Consider the following 20570-nt stretch of genomic DNA (forward strand, 5'->3'; position numbering starts at 1 on the left):
TACTGTCCAGTGAACCGGCCAGGAGGCCATTTTTGACACCTTTATACTTATTTCTTCTCACTGGGACCACATGGGGCAAATCAAGGGAAGCCGCCCCCCCCTCTTTTATGGCTGCTGGTTTGAATCATCAAGCCGTCAAAAATGCAGAGCAGGTTGGAGGAGTGTTGGCAGAGCTTGTCCAGATAAAGCCTGAGAGACTTTTGATCACCTGTGTTAATATTTCAATGAAACACCCTCTCTGATCTCTGCCATTTAATTTGGCAGAGCAGGACGGAAATGAAGAACACCTTTTTTGTGACTTCCCCCACTTTTGTCTGTTTTTTACAAGCTGTGTAATGATAGGACACGAGGTAAAAGCATAGCTAAGCGATTTCAGTTAATGGGGTAGCCTCTTTATTTTAAGGATTTATATTATTTTTTATGATAAAGAAAGAAAAAACAAATCACACTGGATCAGAAGGAATAAGAAAATCTGGACACGCGTATATATTTGTTTTTGTGTTTACGGTCAAAAATGTGTAAAATTGCCACTTCCATAGTGGACCCTAAAATTTTATGAAGACCTTACGTTAAATAAACTAAGACTAATCCTAAAGCACAAGAAAGTAGAAGAAAACATGTTAAGATTATCTTGTGATCTTTAGAAGTAATCCCCTCTTTTAATGAAGATCTTGTTTTAATTATGTGTCCCACCCGGGGCCCCACTTGCCCACTGCTGGAAGTGTGTTTGAGGAATTTGTGCTCGAGATTGTGACAGTAACTTCACAGTCCTTTAGTGCTTTAGCTTTTATATCATTGTGTTTATATGCAATTAGCACACATTTTATTGATTTGCATTTACTTAAGGCACAAACACAACATTGTCAACAAAATACAAAGCTCAGTCATACGTTCTGCTTTTTTACGCTTAGATTTTCCGACTTTCCCAGAAAATGGATCTGTGATGTTTTGGGTTTTTTAGGTTTGTTTGTTTGTTTTTTGTTGTTAAGCCAAGTTTTCTCCAGCATGACTCTTGTGGTTACTTTTTGTCGTTGGAGTAATTGAATCACCAGGGAAATCTAGTTTCATGCCCTTATGTTTAACAAAAAATCTAACTTGCACATACTAAAGTCTTTTCCAAGTATTTTCTTCCTTCATTTAAAAAACTTTGTTTTTCCATCTATAATGGTGTTAAATTGCTGCGAACCCATTTAATGTGTAAAAATACATTTATAATCAGAACTCGACTTTTTTGTCATTTTTTGATTGTATGCAGTGGCAGATTTTTTTTTTTTTTTTTGGGGGGGGGGGGGGGGGGGCGGGGGCACGTGTCTGGCCAGCATACTGGCCACCCCAGATGCAATTAACTTTTTTTTCTTTTCTTTTTTTACGGAGGCAGGATGCAAGCAGGATGTATTTTTTCTTATGCCCTGTCTTGTATCCCATGAGGGTCTGTGGAAACATTTTTCACATGGTTGCGTTGTGGTAACATACATCTTCACCTCCATATGATTGTGTTTCTTGGACACCCTAAAATTTCCACTGGCCCCACCCTGACCACCTTATTGAAAACTGCCTGGCTCCATCACTGTTTGTATGCTGATTTATTTCATTTTGCACCCTTGGTGTCACATTTCTGCCACAGTTGATGTACTTAGTACATCACGTCTCTGGCCGATTTCTTTACCCTATAAACGCAGTCCGCTCCTCATCAGCTCCATGTTGTATCATTATACATGCATGGTCCTTCAGTCCATTGGGTTCTAGTCTTTGTCAGAGTTGTCTGTAACTAAGTCTCTATTTTAAGCCTTCCTAATTTCCAAATTATGCAAGTTCCTAGTGGGGATGAAATGGAGCTAATGAACCAGTATGGATCATGGTGCCTGTACTGGACCAGGTCTTGTTGATGTTGCCCTGCGTGCCGGTTCTATTTTAAGACCGGGATCTCATTAGGGATCAGTCAATATATTCTAAATATGTCTGCGCTGTGAATTCTGTTTAGAAGAAGAAATACGTTTTTTTCTTCACTGTAAGTATTAACCCACATCACAAAGTGCTGTTCGCTATTCTTTCTCTTTGTTGATGGGGAGAGGTCATTTGTTGCACGCCTTTACGACGTTGTGCAGGATTAGTCTTACTTGCTCTCTTACCTGCTCATTTCTTTAGTGTCTTAGTCATCACGATGTCATGATTGACACGATGTCCACTGGAGCCCTGCAAGCTAAAAATTGTTGTTCATGTTTTATGCAGTACGCAGGTGTAAGAGGCAGCAGGGACGGGAGTACATATAGCTCTGCCTAGCTTTTACCAATAGCAGGGACAGAAGGGACTTTTTAACTCTATAATACAGATCTTACATATGTGATACATGAATTTTTGACACCTTTCTATCACCTCCATGGGAAAAATAATTTTATACATTTTTCTTAATTAATAGAAAAGTACATAAAATTGCCCAATATTAGTTAGTTAGTAAGTTAGTTACTTAGTAACTGTTAAAAGACAAAATTAAGGGTTATTCTCAATTTCTTGAGAATAACCCCAAATTATTTAATAAAGACAGAACCTTTTGTGTATAATGTCGTATGTCAGGCATTAAAGGGTTAGAAATGAATGACTATTCCTTGAAATGAAATTAAAACTGGTATTTTAACTCCCTCCAGAATTTAATGCAACAACACCAAACAAGAGTTAAACATTACAGCGAGACCGTTTACCGTTTTATTTTGTTCCTGATTTTGCAAAAGGACAAAATATAGCTCCTTATTTTGAGTTTAGTAATGTAATAGTCTTTGTAAATTCCCTTCTTCCAACATTTACTGTAATAATCCCTAGAGCTGGATGTACTTGGGCATGTGAATGGTTTTGGTCTGTGCATTTAATAACCCTTTCATGAATACTATAAAGGGGATGCATTTTGGTATAAGTCATGAATATAAACTGTGGTATTTTTTATGTAACATTGTTTAAGCTTTGATTCATGGCTTCCTCTGAACCTATGACAAAGAATAGGTTCGTATTGCATACTGGAGTAGATATATATGTGCACAGAGTCATTGTGTGTATAACAAAATAAAATAAATCAGAAAATTCACACTTTAGAGAGTAAAGTCCCAAAAGAATAAGAAAATTAGTAAAAAAAAACCCAAACCCCCTAGAACTTCCTTTAGTGAAATTTCCTGTAATTAAAAACATACAATCATTCAATGTACTGAAGAAGTCTTTAAAAGTCAGGGTGCCTTGTGAGGTCAACAACAAAGCCCAGACCTCATGTGAATGTCAGATGTGAAAGCAGATTGTTTTGTGGTGCCTTAGACGCAAATGTTTGGGCTCTGAGCTCAGTGCCAGAGCCGACACAGGCACAACATGTCTCTTTTGTGTCAGTGTCTTAGCATGCAACGTCTCGCTGTTTTACAGTGTGAATGTTTGATGTTGTTGTAAATTACAGTTATTTGCATGATTTCATGTGCTGGTAAAGAGGTCATAGTAATCCAAAAAGCCTTAACAGAAGGAGACTGGACTTTCTTTCTTGTTCTTGAAGATGTTTTACCTCTCATCCAAAAAGTTTATTCATTCTAGCCAACTGGTGGAGAGTTTGATGTTTATAGGCTGTTGTTGGAACGTTCACTCTTGTGAGTCATTAAAGTCACATGTAAATCACTGAGGCATCTGTCCCTTCTGTGGATCATTAGGGTTTATTTTATTTTATGTTTTTTTTATTTTTTTTTATTCACCGAGCATTTTTTACCTGATAAGCATGCTTACCTGGCATGATTTCATGGTTACAGCATATTAATGACTGCAAATTTAAGAAAGTTAACCCTAATTATAGTATGGGTCAAGATCACAATATGTGGTTAAATCAGCATAAAAAATCACAAATGAAACATTTGTAATAACGAAGCAAAGAAAACGAGTGTTTGTCTATTTAATTTATTTATGACATGATTTCAGGGTTACATCATGGGAAGCTTGGATAAGACATTCTAAATGTTTTCTTTTTCTTTAACTTTTTTTAAATTATTCACAATCAGTGAATAGTGCCCCTTCGTCCGAGTTAATGACAAGGGAGGAGCTAGATGTGTGTGTGTGTGTGTGTGTGTGTGTGTGTGTGTGTGTGTGTGTGTGTGTGTGTGTGTGTGTGTGTGTGTGTGTGTGTGTGTGTGTGTGTGTGTGTGTGTGTGTGTGTGTGTGTGTGTGTGTGTGTGTGTTTTCAAATAGCAGCAGACGTGACATCATCCAAAAATCCCTTAAGATGCCCACTGACTGAGATTTTTTTAGTAGAAGTCATGCAATGACATTGAACTCAGAAACCTGGGCATAACATCAGATTGTATTTGTGTAGAAAACAACAATATCAAAATCTAATTCTGTGTAGCAAAAGTGTAGCAAAAAATCTTAACTTTTAACCTCAGTGTGTTCCTTGTAGCACTGTTTTATTTTTCTTTATAGCGGCACAAGTGGTTTATCACTGTGCTATTTTGCGCTGCATAAATCAATATAAGGCATAAAAACACCCATATTCCAAGATCGTTGATGTCTATCTGACTTTAAAACTCTTTTATTCCTGAAAAATATTTTCTTGGAAAACACTTAAACTGAAAACTTTGGCTGTCTTTTTTGTGTAATTCATGAATGAACCATTTGAAGCAACTACCAAAGACTCATATAGAGAGAGGGAAGACATGCAGAAAGGAGCAACAGGCTGGGACTTGAACCTGCGCTGGCTGCACGAGGGCAAAGTGGTGCCTGCTCAACCCACTGAGCTATTTAAATGGGACTGCTGATAGAAGAATCCAGCAGCTGCTTTATGTTGCTCAGATGCCACACATGGTTTCAGGATTTACTGCAATTTAAAAAAGTGAAATTTTCCAAACCGATGACTGCTAAACATGGCAAGACACTAACAAGTCACAAGTACCCCAGATAACCTCACTTGAAAACTGGAATATCCCTTGAAGGTATACATGAATTGTAAAATAAGATTCTGTTGTTCATCTAATGTTTGCAATGACAACATTCAGTTTTTTAACAAATGTAATTTTTAAAATCACGTACAAATCATAATGATGTAGGGATCCTGCCCCAAGTTGTTTGCTGATATTTAAACTAAAAGTAATGGGTCATTTTTCTTTCTTTTTGCAAGGTCATAATATTAAAAAAAGCTAGTTTTATTCGCTATACACCACGTGTATAGCGAATAAATTATGGGATTGTCACAGTATAATTTATTCTTTGTTGTGTGTCAGAAGCATTTTTTTTATGATTTATTCATGTTGCTCTTTTAATGGAGAAAATAAAACAAGGCCAAGCTGTGACTGAGAAGAATCCGGTTGATTTTCTTACAAATCGGTTTCCTTTGACTCCAAATTAAAATCAGTCTCATGCAAATCAAAAGTAGCATCCAATTTTACAGGTTGTTATAATACAAACTTGTTTGTGTGAGTTCCTCTCTCACCAATGGAAGACGTTTCACTGCCCCCAGTATCGCAAACAAGAAAATTACTGCCTACATTTTCCTGATTTTGATACATATTTTAATTTATTTAAATGAGATGTGTGTTTATCCAAACATATCTGATGTTTTTAATGTGGTGTGACAAAGTCATAAACCAGTATTTATTTGTTCTTTCAGTCGGCTTCATGAAATATATTCCAACAGATCCTTAAGTAGGCATGAATACAGTCCATCCAAGACTTATTGAAGTTGGACATTTCACTGAGACAACCAATGGGGTTGGATTTAAATAGTTTATTGTTAGGTCCAAAAAAGTGGACTGAACCACTGTTAGACCTGTAATGCCATCCTTAGTAAAATGGATGGATTATAATATGTGTCCCCTGATTTGTGCTAAGCTGTGTTGTATTGAATTGTGCCTGTGACCTGTGCTGTGTGGGTGTGCTGTGACCTCTTGAGAGCCAGGCACCCAAGGAGGATGTTCTCTTGTGGAGGAACCTTATCTGTCCCAGCAGGGATTGAAGCGGCTCTGTAAGTGTATGAATAGAGATAATATCTCCATAATGAGACCTGTTTTGTACCATCAAAGTCTTCAAAGAGGTCTGAAACCTGACCTCCTTCCCATCATTGACAATCCCTCAGTAATAGCTCCCTATTATTAATTGTTTTGCCTTTCTGCTAAATCCTTGTTTCACTCTTTTTTCTTGTATTTTCTTGTTCTGTTTTAGCTATTAACCCTTGTGCTACTGCATTTGATTGTACGTGTATCGTGCTAGGTTGTTTTCCATCTTTTAGATCAATGCACATCCACATCTGCAACAATGTCATTTTATTCTTCTGTGAAAAAATAGTTGAGTTCAAAAACTCATGCTGACATAAGGAAAGAGCCTCATTTACACCTGTGTGTTTCCACAGGCAATCTATAAATAATCATTTTAGTGATTATGCAGTTTATCAATTCAGTGTGGTTAAAAGTGCCTGGTTTGTGGGATCAGACCTAACACAGGTGCGGATGATATCTTTGAGCTGTAGTTCACTGATAAACATCTGGACGTGGTTAAAGGAACCGATCAGACTGTTACTCTGCCCCACTGAGGACATCTGCATATCCTGATTCATGACCATTGTTCATTGTCAGCACCGTTATGATAAGTGGATGTGTTTATCTGATGCTGTGAAAAGCTCTGAACTCAGTTGTTCACACGGTAGCCAGCAGAGATCCAACAGCCTGATTAGAAAGAGATCGAAAAACTTTAGTCGCCAGGAACGATTATGCATCTTTGCACAGCTAATCTGATTTATCAGAAGCACATACACGCAGACAGAACAGGATGCAAGTGTTACATAAAAACATGCGAACTCTGCATATCCTTACACAGTCTGTGCAAGTCTGTGTCCAACGTCCAGGTTGTACCCAACAAAAAAAAAGGTTATGCAGTTCATCGACTGACCACTGGGGGCTGACACCAGAAGTGAATGACTTTCCATTGACTCCCATAGACCCTTTGAGCACTGGTGGATACCCCGCGTGCCTCAGAGGGTAGTCTTGACTGCGGGTCAGGTTTAATGTAAACAGAACTAATGCAGGGTGGCGGGTCATCGGTGGGATTTGTTAATCACGTATCCGAAGTACAACCCACCAGGGGAGTTTCAAAAAAAGTTGCAAAATCTATATTTGCAAAATGAGTTACTGGGGAGACAAGGAGATCGGCAAGCTACTCAGCCTCGTGGCCACAAACATGACAAACCAGAGCTTTGCAAGACGCAAAAGCCCACCCAAAAACGTTCATCCCGATGTTCATCAATCCTGGTTTTGAAAACTACACCTCTCTGATGGCGTATAAATCTTGCTGATGTAGGGGCAATGTAATTCTACATGTTATGTTACGCGGATAACGCCTCCCGACTCACATTCCCCCCCACTCGCTTCAGGCATCGGGTGGCAATCAACACTTGCGTTTATATCACCCAACTCACGTTAAATACGCGTTCATCATCCAGCGATAAAAGCGAGATCCAATCTAAAAACGCCTCATGTAAAAATGCCCTACTTTGCAGCAGAAATAAGAATATTTACAGCCTGGTTTCAAATATGGTTTTGGTCTCCATAGCTTGAGTTCACATCCATGACAACTATTTAATTTGACCTGATCTACAACATCAGGTAAAAATGTATAATTTGGAGCGTAGACTTTTCTTTGGTGGCCAGCGTAGCCATTGACTAGCTGTCATCACTTGCTACCGAGCACTTAGCACTGAATTGGCTTCTGAGCATAGCTTGTGAGTTGTGAATAAAGGCCTTACAACATTATCATTTATATCTTAAAGAGACCATATTTTTTCGCGCTGTTAATTTTGTAAAAGACTGACCACCATGACTGACCGTGGGTCGCCCTGGAACGGTACGAGCTTAGTTAAAAGCTAAACACAGCGGTTATTTCACCACCAAAACAGTATTTAATAACATAACGGCAGTTGCCAATATTCACCAGCAGCTCTGCAGCCCTCTGAACGGATGGTTTGTTCAGTAATTATACAGTTTATGCTTGTTGCATAAAGATTTACAGGCTTTGCTTGAGCTTTGTTTTGCATCATTTAAATGTGCAGAAGATAGGATTAGAACATTTTAATTATTAATTATTTCAGTAAAAACAAGGGACAGATGAGCATAGGTGTGTTTTTATTAGTGGGAGCCCATGCTAGTTGTACAAGGCCTCAACATGTGTCTCCATGACCAGGAACTGACCCCACAATGAGTGTTCAAAGTTTTGAGAACATCTATAGGTGCTGATGCTGCTGATTGCTTATGATGTAGGCCAGAGTTGTCCTTCAGCCCGCTCAAGTTTTGTTTGAGCCTTCTCTTCTCATTCCTTAACACAATGGCCCTGTATGCAAACAAAACCTAAAAAAAAAAAAAAAAAATGAATTCAACATCTGTGCACCTTCCATATTGAACTCGTTATAGTGTGCGTTTTGTTTAAAACTTGTTTTTTTTATTGTGATGTCACGTCAAAACTGTCATAAAACAACTATAATGCAATCAAAACTGTCACAGTCCAGTGGATCCTTATAGGGTTCTATGCTGTATTTGAGACACAACAGCTGACGAGACAGACGAGGAAGTCAGTTCCTGTTTCCACGCTTTTCCCCCCAACCCCACAAATTTAAACCTGGTTTAGAGGTGCAGAATGAATAAGAAAAGTCAAAAAAAGGCTCATGGAAGAGGTCAAAGGATGTGTGTCTCACTATGATAAACGGGAATGGTTAATAGTATTGATGATATGATAAAACATATATATCCTGTATATAAGTAATTATATTTTAATAAAATGAATGACCTGGGTGTCTCAGCTTGAGCCCTAACCCGTGATCTAACCATATGTATATATTATTTGTAAATTCACCAATGCAAGTGCACACAAAACAGTCTCACGAGTACTGGCGACAAATGCGAAAGGCATGTACTTGTACACACATCTCACAGAGAAGTATCTCCATCACGTTTCCTCGGCCAGGTGAAGCCGTTAAAAGAATGAAAAAAAAAACAGCTCTCTCTCTCTCTCTCCATCTGTTAAACAAATAGGGAACCCCTACAAAGGTGTGCAAAAGCATCCACATGATCAAAGTGTGCGAGAATGGCAGCCTTGTCCTGGCCTGGCCATTATCAGACCCCATGAATGCCTGTCTTCTCTTCTTTTGTTGGCTGGGGCATTGACAGTCACTCACCCGGCAATGACTGTCACACCAGCGCAAAGAGCCAGCCGCCGACAGGGGCCGACCACATCAAACACGGCTGTCAAGGGGCCCTGCTTGTGAACCGTGGCAACAAACACCTCCTGATCCTCACCTACAGCTCCACAGCAGACACTTACTGCTGTGCTCCCAGCCACTGCCTCCACTGAGAAAAGATGTACCACCCCAACCTTATTTCCTTCTCTGCACCCCCCCCCCCCCCCCCCCCCCCCTTTTCGTCTCTCCTTCTCTCTGTCAAGTAGTGCTTGTGTTAACCTCCAGTCTGTGGAGACACAAAGGGCGACTAAAGTGTTTCAGATTTCTTTATGGATGCGTGACAAGGGTAGGCCGGCATTGCTAGGGGTCAGAAAGTGTACAGGATGTCATGTGATATAAATGTCATTTTACATTCAGCTGACCCCGGAGTTGATTTTGATTTATGTTGCGTGAAATTTGAACATGCAAAGTTAACAATAAAAAAAGGACTACATATTTCAACAAGCTGTAAAAAGAACATTTGTATTTCCGTTTTAATCACAAATGAAATATCTGGTGCCATGATTTCTTTATCTCAGTTCCTTAGTCAAGATGATTTTTAGATCAAATGCTTATTCCAGTAGCTGTATTACATTATTGCATGTTTATATATGTGGAGATTTGTACTTTTAAGTCTAGGCTACCAATCGCTCTTTAAAAATAACTAATTGTACTTGTAGGCTATCATTTATGTTGTGATATTTATCAAGTACCTAAAGTCATTGCATCTATTAGATACCAAATATGCAGTATTTACACAGAAAGAAAGTAAGTAATCAAGATTAAAGCAGTTTCCTGGCACCTACAATCAATTTACAAGAGCTGCAATCTTTACCCTTATTTTTTATAACTTAAACTATATAGAACACCAGTAATTTAAAATTAGACAAACTAAATATTTGACGTCTGAAATTATGTTTATGTGAGCTTTTGAATTATATGTAGTTGAGCAAAATGTGATTGATAAAAATATGATTGTGGTGTCCATCCATCCATCCATCCATCCATCCATCCATCCATCCATCCATCCACCCATCCATCCATCCATACATACATACATCCTGACAGCCTATAGCTGTCACTGGTAAAGAGAAGCAGTAGACTCTGGGCAGGTCGACCCATCACAGAGCTCAGTCACTCGGCTTGTTCCAAGTTGACCTCTAGTTCTGTTTTGCTCAACTGTGATGAGACTGCCACCTGTAGGAATTTTTTTTAAATAAAAAAAAACCCATAACCAACTAATCTCTTAACACATTTAAAATGAATAACAAAACTATATGAGAACAAGTGGGCTGCTAGTGGAAAATAAATGTTTTAAAAAATATGCATTACTGATTATATTGTGTTTTGCCCCAGAAATGAAGAAAATGTGATAAGTATATCAATAAGTTAAAGCATGCACATTTATTATTATTCTCTTTTTGTGTTTTTATCCTGCACATGTCAATACATTTGTTCTGAATTCAAATCTAATCCTTGAAACAGGAAACTGTAGAGTGGCAAGTGCACTCGATGGATCGGAAATCTTCTGATCGGGCCTGACACAGCGATCATTGCGCGGTGCGATTAGCTTGGTCTGATCTAACATGGCTGCGTAGAGCCGCGGACTAACGCGGTTGTTACATGTCAACATGTCTCTTCTCAGACTTTGCTCTTTCTCAAAACGCTTGAGTCGTCCAAGTTTATTTGAGAAGTGCACTGTTCGCGTGTGTTTTGCGGAGCGCAGCAGCGTGTCGGGCAGACACGGCGCGGTCAGGCGGATCTCAGGTGAGTCGACAGGTTAGTTGGTCTGCTGGAAGTCAGTCTGGCTGCAGTGAATGACAGGATTTCAGTGAAATCATTTTACCACGCTTTGTCGAGGTTCATGTGTTTAAAAAGTGACTTTACTGGCATAGTCATACTATTCAGATGCAGTGTTTAGTGAATACTCTGCATAATGCTCCTCCTAAAGCTTTGTTACCTTCCTTGTGGGTTAGTACACAGTGTTGAGCCTGCCCTGATGTGTGTTAAAAAAATTAATTAAAAAAGCCTGTTTCCGAGCAATTAAACTGGGTTACCAATAACTGAATAATGCTGTTCCTTCCAGTCCCCTTTCGTCCTTGAGCAAGAACCTGAACCTCAAGTTTCTCCTCGTGTCTGCTGTGGCAGTAAACCAGGGAAATGACGAGCAAATGAATATTCCTGCCATTGGAAACCTGACAATGATTATATTTTAGTAGTCAATGTTTTCCAAAAGAACTGACAATACAATCAGTTGAATTATATGACTTTTCTTGTAATAATCTGCAATGTGATTTATTTTCTTTCTTTCTATTTTGTAGTGACTTGAATTACTTTATTTCAACATTTATAACCTGGATTAATTTTAACTCATACAAGTTGTTATCCATCCATCTATCCATAGTTACTTATTCCTGTTCAGGTTCACAGGAACACACATGGTCACTTTTTTATGGACAATTTTGAATCACGAGGATCACTTCTCAGGGCTTGTTGTTTGTTTTAATTATTTATTTGGGCTGTTGAGAGGAAGCCGGAGTACGTGGAGAAAACCCATATAAAAACAGTTAAACTAGAACCCTTCTTGCTGTGAGGCAGGGGTCACCAATCCTGGTCCTCGAGGGCCGTCGTCCTGCATGTTTTAGAGTTTTCTCTGCTTTAACACACCTGATTCTAATTAATCATCGTCACCAGCTTGTCATTTAGGTCTGCACAATTCTCTTAACAACACAGTCACTTTTATCACGGTACAATGAAGCAGCGAAACATGCAGGACACCGGCCCTCGAGGACCAGGATTGGTGACCCCTTCTGTGAGGCGACGGTGCTACCCATCGAGCCACTTTACTCCTACAGATGTTATTTCCAAGCACTTTTGTAAACAAAGTGTCATGGGCGAATCACACCTGCAGTATCAGGTTGCAGGTGTACAAGATGATGAAACTTGCTAAAAAGCTGCAGGTTTATGACACAGAAAATAGCAGGAACATGTAGAGGATTCAGTTTATAGACTTTTATACAAATTATACTCGTGTAATGTGGTACCTTGGTACTTTTTTGGTACAGTTTAAATGCAACAAGACTGTTTTTGCTTGATTTTAATTTGAATAGTCATAGTGGTTCAGTTATGGTGTTGATGTTTTTTGTTTTTGTACTGGACACAGACAAAAATGTTTTTGCATTATATAATGCAAAAATATATTATTATATTCCATCAGGACTGCACGGCATACTTTGTGATATGTTACCTTAATGGGATGCATGCTTCAAGGGAGAGTAGTTTTTTGTTGTAGTGTAAAACATCCAGATATTGAGAAATGCATTTGTGCTCTTTCTCTATGGGACATCTATATCATGTTTTTGTTTTTTTTCAAAGCTCCTCTAAAACTTGATTTAGTCATTCTATGTATTATCATACAATGAACTTTCATGACAAGAGCCAGACTTTTCGTGACTTGAATGATAAATATTATAATTCAAGTAAAAAACTATATAATTTGGTCAGTTTGAAGGGTTCAAAACATTTTCTTCCATCTGTTGTGGAAGAAAAGAAAATGGCCAAATAATATGGATACAACTCCTAACTTTTTTTTTCTTCTTTTTTATTTTTACTGCAAGCAATAAGTAATGGAAAAAATCTGATAAAAATCAGTTTTAATGGACTGTTGTATTCAGAAGCATAAAAGGTTGTGCAGGATGATGCGCTGCATTAATTATTTTATTTGTTTGTTTTCAGAGACACCTCTGCTCCTTCAAAGAAGAAATGTTTCATTAATCCCAAAGTCAGAAGATGCGAAGAAACGTGTACATCAGCAATCTCGGTTGTTAGATGGTATGTTGATTTGGAGTGATATGTGATCTCACTTAATATTTGAGTTTAAAGGAGGTTTTCTTCTTCTATATTATGCATGTATCGTGATCAAAAAAATGATTTGTAATCAGAGTTTAGTTACTGTTCTGATGCTTTCTACACTCTGTGCTATTATACTTTGCAGCATTAATCAGGTCAAATTGGTTTGTGCACGTTTTCTGTATTTGGGTGGATGAAAGACACAGTCAGTAATTTTGTTTTCACATCAGACATGTATTTTTGATTTGACTTTTGTTTTTCTCCATTTCTCAGTGCTTGAAGCCAGAATACAGCAGCTCCAATCTGACGTCATTCTAGATGTCCAACATGCAAGGATGCAGTTTGTTAAAGTTTCCTCTTATGGAAGAGGAGTTTCATCTGGTAGAGCTCAGAGAAGCTCACTTCAGGAGAAAACTGACATTCCCATATCTGGACAGACTGTTCCCAAAGGAGCCTCCAAGTTTCAGCCAAGCCGCTGGATGGAAAAATTAACTCAGGAGAAGAAAAATAAACAGCAGCTCCTCCAGCAAAAAATGCGGATAAGTGCCAAAGAGAAACCCTCAGCTAAGTCTAAAGGTGGCAAAGGCAGCTTAATGGCGACTGGTACAACATATAAATCTGTATCAGTTACTAAAGCTGCTAAAAAGAGCAAAGGTGCCATGAAATTGTCAGAGAGAATTCGTGCTGCAGTTTCCGAAACATCTACAGCCGCTGTGTCATCTGCAGGAAAAGCAGCTGTGTCACAAAAGGCATCTAAACAGAAGCAACCTACCGACCTAGCTGAAGCCCAGGAGCTTCAGAGGAGCCTCGATCAGCGATTAGACCAATGCACTTCTTCAGGTACCCCAGAAGGCCTGCAGGAGGACAGTGAAGGAAGTGCCTGTAGGGACATGCAGCTTAGCATCCGCTCTTACCTGGAGGCTTGCATATTTGTGGGGGACACTGATCGGGCACAGCGTTTCCTGCTCAGTCAACACAGAGTTAGGAGTCGGCGTAAACTTCTCACCGCAGAGGTTTACAACATCATGATGAGAGTGTGGGCCAAGAAGGTAGGTACCAACAGTATGTCACTATACAGTTTAGACCTCTCCATTGTACAGTATGTCAAATCACTCTTTTGAGCCGCCTTCATCCATGGCCAATCTTATTTTCTTTTATTGATAATAATCTGGACATATAATATTATTATTATTATTATTATTATTATTATTATTATTATTATTATTATTATTATTAATAACATATTTATTCCTAAAGCACTTTTGATGCATAAAAATGTAGTACAAAGTGCTTTACATATTTAAAAATAATACAAGTTAAAAACAGACACACGCCCCCAAGGTACTATATACTTTTTCTGGGAAATATGCCAAAATATAATTGGTTTTCACATCAAGAACTGTACACTGAAGAATAATAATGTTCTATCATCAAAATGGCCTTAGATGAGCTGCTGCTACTAATTTAAGATATAAGTGCAAAGAAACAAAGAAACAAAGAAATGATTGGGTTTGCAAATTTCTACAAAGATGGGTGGACTGAGAACACGCTACGAGTCTGTTACAGGATCTGTAATTTCATGAGCATAATGAATTAAATTAATGTTTGCAAGTCAATCATTTTGATGATATCCTAAGAATAATCAAAGGGGAACTTGGGACAGCCCATCATCACAGTGTGTCTCAATTAAATCATTGCTTTCTATTAAACGTCCTTTTTTTCTGTTTTCATTGGAAATGTATTAATTTTTTTATTTGTATCAGTTGTGAAATTGATCCCAGTTATATCCTTTGTCACTATTGTTGTAGTGTTGCTATTTACTTCAATTGGCTGATATTTACAGCCATCTTTTTATAGTTTTAGTTATAGCTATTCACATCAACAGCTCTTTACTTTAGTGCTTGCAAAGTTTAATCTCCTCTTCTGACCCTCAACAAGCCCCCCCCCCCCCCCCAAAAAAAAATGCCTTTGCACAAGTTCTCTTAAAATCATAAGAGCATTTTCAAACACTGAAAATCTTGTTACGCTTCCTGTCATGCTTTTCATTTTGACAGCTTCTAGTTTGTAACCCAAGACGATTAAATAAAGCTTTACCTTCATGTGTGTCATGAAACGTCACTGCAGTGAATGATGTTTAATTGATTACTCTCTTTCTCATTCTTTGTAGGGCAGTTTAAACCAGATCGGCCGCATCTTTATTCTGTTAGAGGAAGCTGGTCTGAAACCAAATCTGGGATCTTACAGTGCTGCTCTCGAGTGCATGGGCCGCAATCCGAACTGCCTCCCAAAAGTTATTTCAAGGTGTGAATGCACACACACACACACACACACACACACACACACACACACACACACACACACACACACACACACACACACACCACACACCACACAAACACAGATCAGGAAAATAGAGTTGTGTCATTGCTTGGCTGCAGAATTGAGGTGGTAGTTTTGAAGGAGTGTGCTGGATTACAGTAATGTACCAGCAGGGGGCTGCTTTTGGTTTTCACTTGACACACATTTATGTTTTTTTTTTTGGATGTATGACTGTAGCCCTGATGTTCTGTGCATGATATTTTTGTGACGTAGAATTAGAATTGCTTTTAAGTATGCGTATATTTTACAGTCTTTATATTTTTTGTATCTGTCTTCAGAGACTCAAATATAAATAATCTCAATATTTGCCGCATAGAGTGAGGTTTCAGTACATTGGACTTACACATTTTTTTAGTGTCATCATCTTTGATCATAGAATATAATGATATTAAATTATTATCCCATAAGTTTATAAAAATAATATATATGAACATTCATCCATCCATCCATCAATTATTTACACCAACTTATTACTATTTAGGGTCACGGGGGTCTGCTGGAGCCTATCTCAGCTTCCTACACCCAAGACAGGTCACCAGTCCATAGCGGGATATGTAAATATATTTAAAGCATATATTTCCATTTCTGGGGTGGTTTTAATGCTACCTCCAGACTTTTGCAGCTTTATGTAGTTTGTGCCTTCTGAGATGTTTTCAGACTGCTTCCAGTCTTTTGCAGTCGTTTGGTATGACCACAGTTGCCCAGTAAAAGGATGTCCCACATCAGAGTTAAAACTGATCAATGGAGAAAAGAGAGGTAAAGTTTCTCCTTCGCATAATTTCCTGACAGCTCAAAGTGCGTCCGTCCTGATCCACATTATTCCCACGTCATTAGAAAATCCAGGATGCTGTTATAACCTCATAATACAAAGACATTTCTTTAACAGCGATTGACTAAGAAGCTTTAATTTCCTCTGTGCAACACAGAACAAAAATGAATGAGAAGGTGTCGAAGGGGTTGTGGAATCTTCTGGTTACGGGCATGGGCCGTTAAAAAGCAACTACATTTTAACTACATTTCTAGCTTTAGACTAACATTCATTGAGTCATTCCAAAACTTGCTTAACGGACCCCAGGCCGGTACTGTTTTGGCAGTGACTGCCTCAGCCTGACAAATCTCTGTTAATTATCATTGACTTTTTTGATTTGTTGCATACATTTAGCAGACATAAACACACTAGATATGGCTCATGGACTCAAAATAAGACTCTATGTATCACAGAGCTCAGAGACGTGCGCCTGTTTGAGGCAGCTGATACAAAATGCAATCATCTGGCCTGCTGCCCAGGCGGGGTCACGTCTCGTATCGAATTTTCTTTTTCTTTTTCCCCTAATGGACCTAACATTAGTCTAGAGATATTGCGGCAGATAAAGTTGCAGGATGCAGTTGTTGTTCCTTCAGTTTACCTTAATGGATGTTGACGCATATACCCTGTTTAGAAGCTGTTCTCCAAAGGCTCGTGTCAAGAAACATTTTTTAAATGTTACATTTGAGCATACAAGTGAGACGATATCTCGGCTTACAATCTCTTCGGTTGTTTGCCACATGCTTAGTTGGATTTTGTGCAATCTGTTTGGCATTTATTTCAGCTATTACTGAAGTAGAGCTATAACTTCTTGTGGTCAAACGAGGAGTAACTATAAAATACCATAGATCACAAATAAATGTCACATTAATACACAATTCCACAAATACACTGTTTGGTTGTCATGAGAGGAATGAGCTGTGGAGACTAAACATTCTGATCAGAATCAGAATCATCTTTATTGGCCAGGTTCGAACATTGTCCAACAAGGAATTTGACTCCGGTAATTTCGCTCTTTGGTGATAAAATAGAATAAATAATAAAAAACAAATGTGGAATTTCTATGATACAGAATAAACAGTATAAACATTTAAGGTGCAGCAGTTTGAGGTAGAGAGAGAAAAGAAAAGAAAAAGGGACAGTTCTGAATAAAAATAAACATAACCTATTTACAATTTTACAGGGCAATTATACAAAAAAAATAAAAAAAAGATTATACAAATTATACAAAGAAATACACAGTGAGGGGTGCAGCTGAGTGAGGCAGACATGGTTGTCAAGGAAGGTGCTATATGATTTTTGCACGTGATTGGTTACTCTGATCCTCAGAAAAATGTGAAGAATATCATATTCTGTGTGATTGCTGATAAAAGGAAATGTGAATGTGTGCACTGCGTCGAGCCGTTTTTAATTTCTCATCCAATACCCACCAATCACTGATGGTAGATATTTTAACAGTTTACTGAGCTTTGGAGTTGGAGCAGTAATCTAATGCACAACTCATTCTTCAGATGTAAGACGTTCTTGTTCAGAAAAAGATGCTTGTTCACTCCACAGCTTGTCACATCTGGATTGGTGGGTTGTTTGCAGAAAGCTTTGCTCATGTTTGCTGTTCTTCCACCAACCACACATGCTGTCCTTTAGCCTCCTGGGGGCATCACCCTGTGCAGTAAACTCCGATCGTGGGGTACTTGGCAGTGGAGATCTGGTTGATTCATCTGTCACTGTAAGCTAAAATGCTTTTTGATGTCGTTCTGCAGTGGTGCGCTCCTGCTCTGTCGTTTTCTTCTGTTACCTCTCTGATTGTCAGGATTTTCTCTCACATCTGTTCGTTACTCAGTTCCTTTTTTACATTAAGATTTCTCGAACCTATTAAATTACTTAGTTCTTCCCCTCAGTGCACCCATCTGCCTCACTCACTCTCCCTTTCTCTTACACACACGCACCCATCCTCATCCCTTTGTAAGTGCTGTGTCCTCTAGAGCTCCGTGTTCCCTTGGGTGCAGCAGAGCAGTCCCCAGGCTGATTAGGCTCTATCTGTCAACCTTTCTGCCCTCTTTGTTCCTCTGGGTCACACTGCCAGCTCCCAGACTAATCCTGTCTTTGTTCAAGACTCTCTCATTTGCTCAAACCCAAATTGCACACTGCATCACAAGAGACTTCAGTGCACGAGTGGAAATACGGAAAAATGTAAAGCAGGCGATATGAGACACTTTAAAAAATATTTGAATAGTGGGTATTTTGTATTCCTTATTGTTGTGCAGATCGAAGCTCCTTTCTTATTAAATTTCACAGATGGAAGCTGCTGAGCAAGGGTTTCCTCCAGATACTAATTAGTGCGCTGTTATTTATAATTGCCTTGAGTAAAAGGTTTGCAGAGTGAATCAGAGCTCTCCTGGCCTCTGTTGTCAATGACTGATGAGTTGTCCTTTTCGCCTCCTGTCTTTGTCTTGTGCCCCTGTTCTTGACCTCTAGGGGGCAGTGCAAGCAAACATCCTGTACACAGAACTCAGTCGGGTCACTTTTATTTGTATTGCCCAATAAAGGCAATATTTTCATGCACTGATCATATATTTTGGATTAAATTCCCTCAAGTAGTTAAACCAAAATAGAACCAGCCCTTGTAGGAAAGATATTTATAGTTATATAGTTTTTTTTAGTACCTTTTGTGATTATAAAGTACCTGTGGTGTTTTTAATGAACCTTTGAATGGGGGAAAACGACACCAATCTCATGACTAAAAGTCTTAAAAGAGGAAAAAAAAAGGAGAAAAAAGAACTCGTAAAAAATAGAGAAATATTGCATCACTTTAACCTGTTAACCCGACTAAGCACAGTGGAGTAAAGATCCATCAAGCATAGAATATGCATTCCCAGGCCTTTTATAGGTATTGAATTTAAAGATAACTTTGGGAATAATATTTTCATTAAATGTCTTATTTGTATTCCTCCGATCGGCTTCTCATTGTCATTGTCTTCATTCTGCAGTCCAGTCATGGGGGCTCGGCTCTCTCTGGGAGATCTCTATTCAAATAAACATTTTGCTCATGTTGTCAGTGGCCATCTGTGTCTGGATCAAACTGATCCTTGGAGTTTGACAGGAGGCCCGTCGATGCAAATGCATATATTGATATTCTGTTACTGTCGATCAGAATAGTGAGCACATATGCAATGATCCCATTAACAGAAGTCTTTTTTTTTTTTTTAGATGCTGAATTAATCAGAGATTCAGAAAGTTATGAATATCTTGGTGTTATTCCCACATCAGTTACTGGGTTACAGGCTTGTAAGAGGTCAACTTGCTGCCAGACTCCAAAGCATCAAGCATATATACTGTATATAAACTCTCTCTCACCACCTCAGTGTCTGCTGTCTACATCTGCTTATTTACAGTAGTCATCCATGTAGTACACCAGTTAGCCATTTCTCTTTTCTTCATTCTCCCTGTCTGTTCTCTCTTTTCCTGCTCTGCCCAGTCTGGCCTCCAGCAGGAGGGTCTCCCCTTATGAGCCCGATCCTGCTCAAGGTTTCTTCCCTCCTAAAGGGGAGTTTTTCCTTGCCACTGTTTGGCTTAAGGTTTTTCTCCCACTAGGGGAGTTTTTTACGTGCCATTGTTTATGTAATATTTGCTCGGGGATCATGTTCATGTCATGTTCTGGGTCTCTGAAAAGCACCTAGAGACAACTTCTGTTGTAATAGACATTATAAATAAAATTGAATTAATTGAAATACTTAGCCGGTAATTTGCTAAATATTCTTCTCCAAATGTTTGCTTCATTTATACTGGTTTAAAAAAAAAAAAAGTATTTGTACCCCTCAGAATCAATGGTTTTTCTGTATTAATTTGCCATAAAAAGTGATCTGATTTATTTCGCGGTTGCAAAATATTTCATATAGAAATATTTATATTTTTTTAGTTGAAGTCAGTGTATTACTGTTGTTACTGTTCCCAGAAATTGGCATTCAAGGCACAACACAGATCATCTAGAACACCAAGGAGGAAGTTTCTGCTCTTCAGGAAAAAAAAAACAAAAAAAGAAAAACGTTGCTGAAACCTGAAGCAACATTACTGGGAAAATATTTTGTTGACTGATGGGAAAATAGGTTTATTTTTTCCAAAAAGAATTCTCTCAAAGTAAAGAGATGATGGAGCTCAACAGTGCTGCAGACAAACTACAAATGGTTCTGAACTGATAAAGTTCAGAAACATTGTACAGATCTGATCCAGAGCTAATGAAACGTCTTACTTGAGGTTACTGCTTCTAAAGGAAGTTTGTCCAGGGATTTGCTTGCATCGATCTTCTCCCCAAGATGCGTGCTCAGTTTTTGTTGA

General features: G+C 38.6%; 1 protein-coding gene across 3 annotated transcripts in view; it reads left to right on the top strand.

The window, feature by feature from the left end:
* Positions 1-20570, top strand: part of polrmt (polymerase (RNA) mitochondrial (DNA directed)) — a 108684-nt gene that overhangs the window by 48369 nt on the left and 39745 nt on the right. For 2 of the 3 annotated variants that reach the window (XM_061737722.1, XM_061737723.1), the window contains 3 exons: positions 12941-13036; positions 13328-14103; positions 15222-15355. In XM_061737722.1, the coding sequence (XP_061593706.1) occupies positions 12941-13036; positions 13328-14103; positions 15222-15355 (1006 nt within the window). Of the gene's footprint in view, positions 1-10790; positions 10973-12940; positions 13037-13327; positions 14104-15221; positions 15356-20570 lie in introns of those variants that run through there. The other variant, XM_061737724.1, reaches the window with a different exon arrangement.

Source organism: Cololabis saira, chromosome 13, assembly GCF_033807715.1.
Source record: "Cololabis saira isolate AMF1-May2022 chromosome 13, fColSai1.1, whole genome shotgun sequence".
In the NCBI taxonomy this organism is placed as follows: domain Eukaryota; kingdom Metazoa; phylum Chordata; class Actinopteri; order Beloniformes; family Belonidae; genus Cololabis; species Cololabis saira.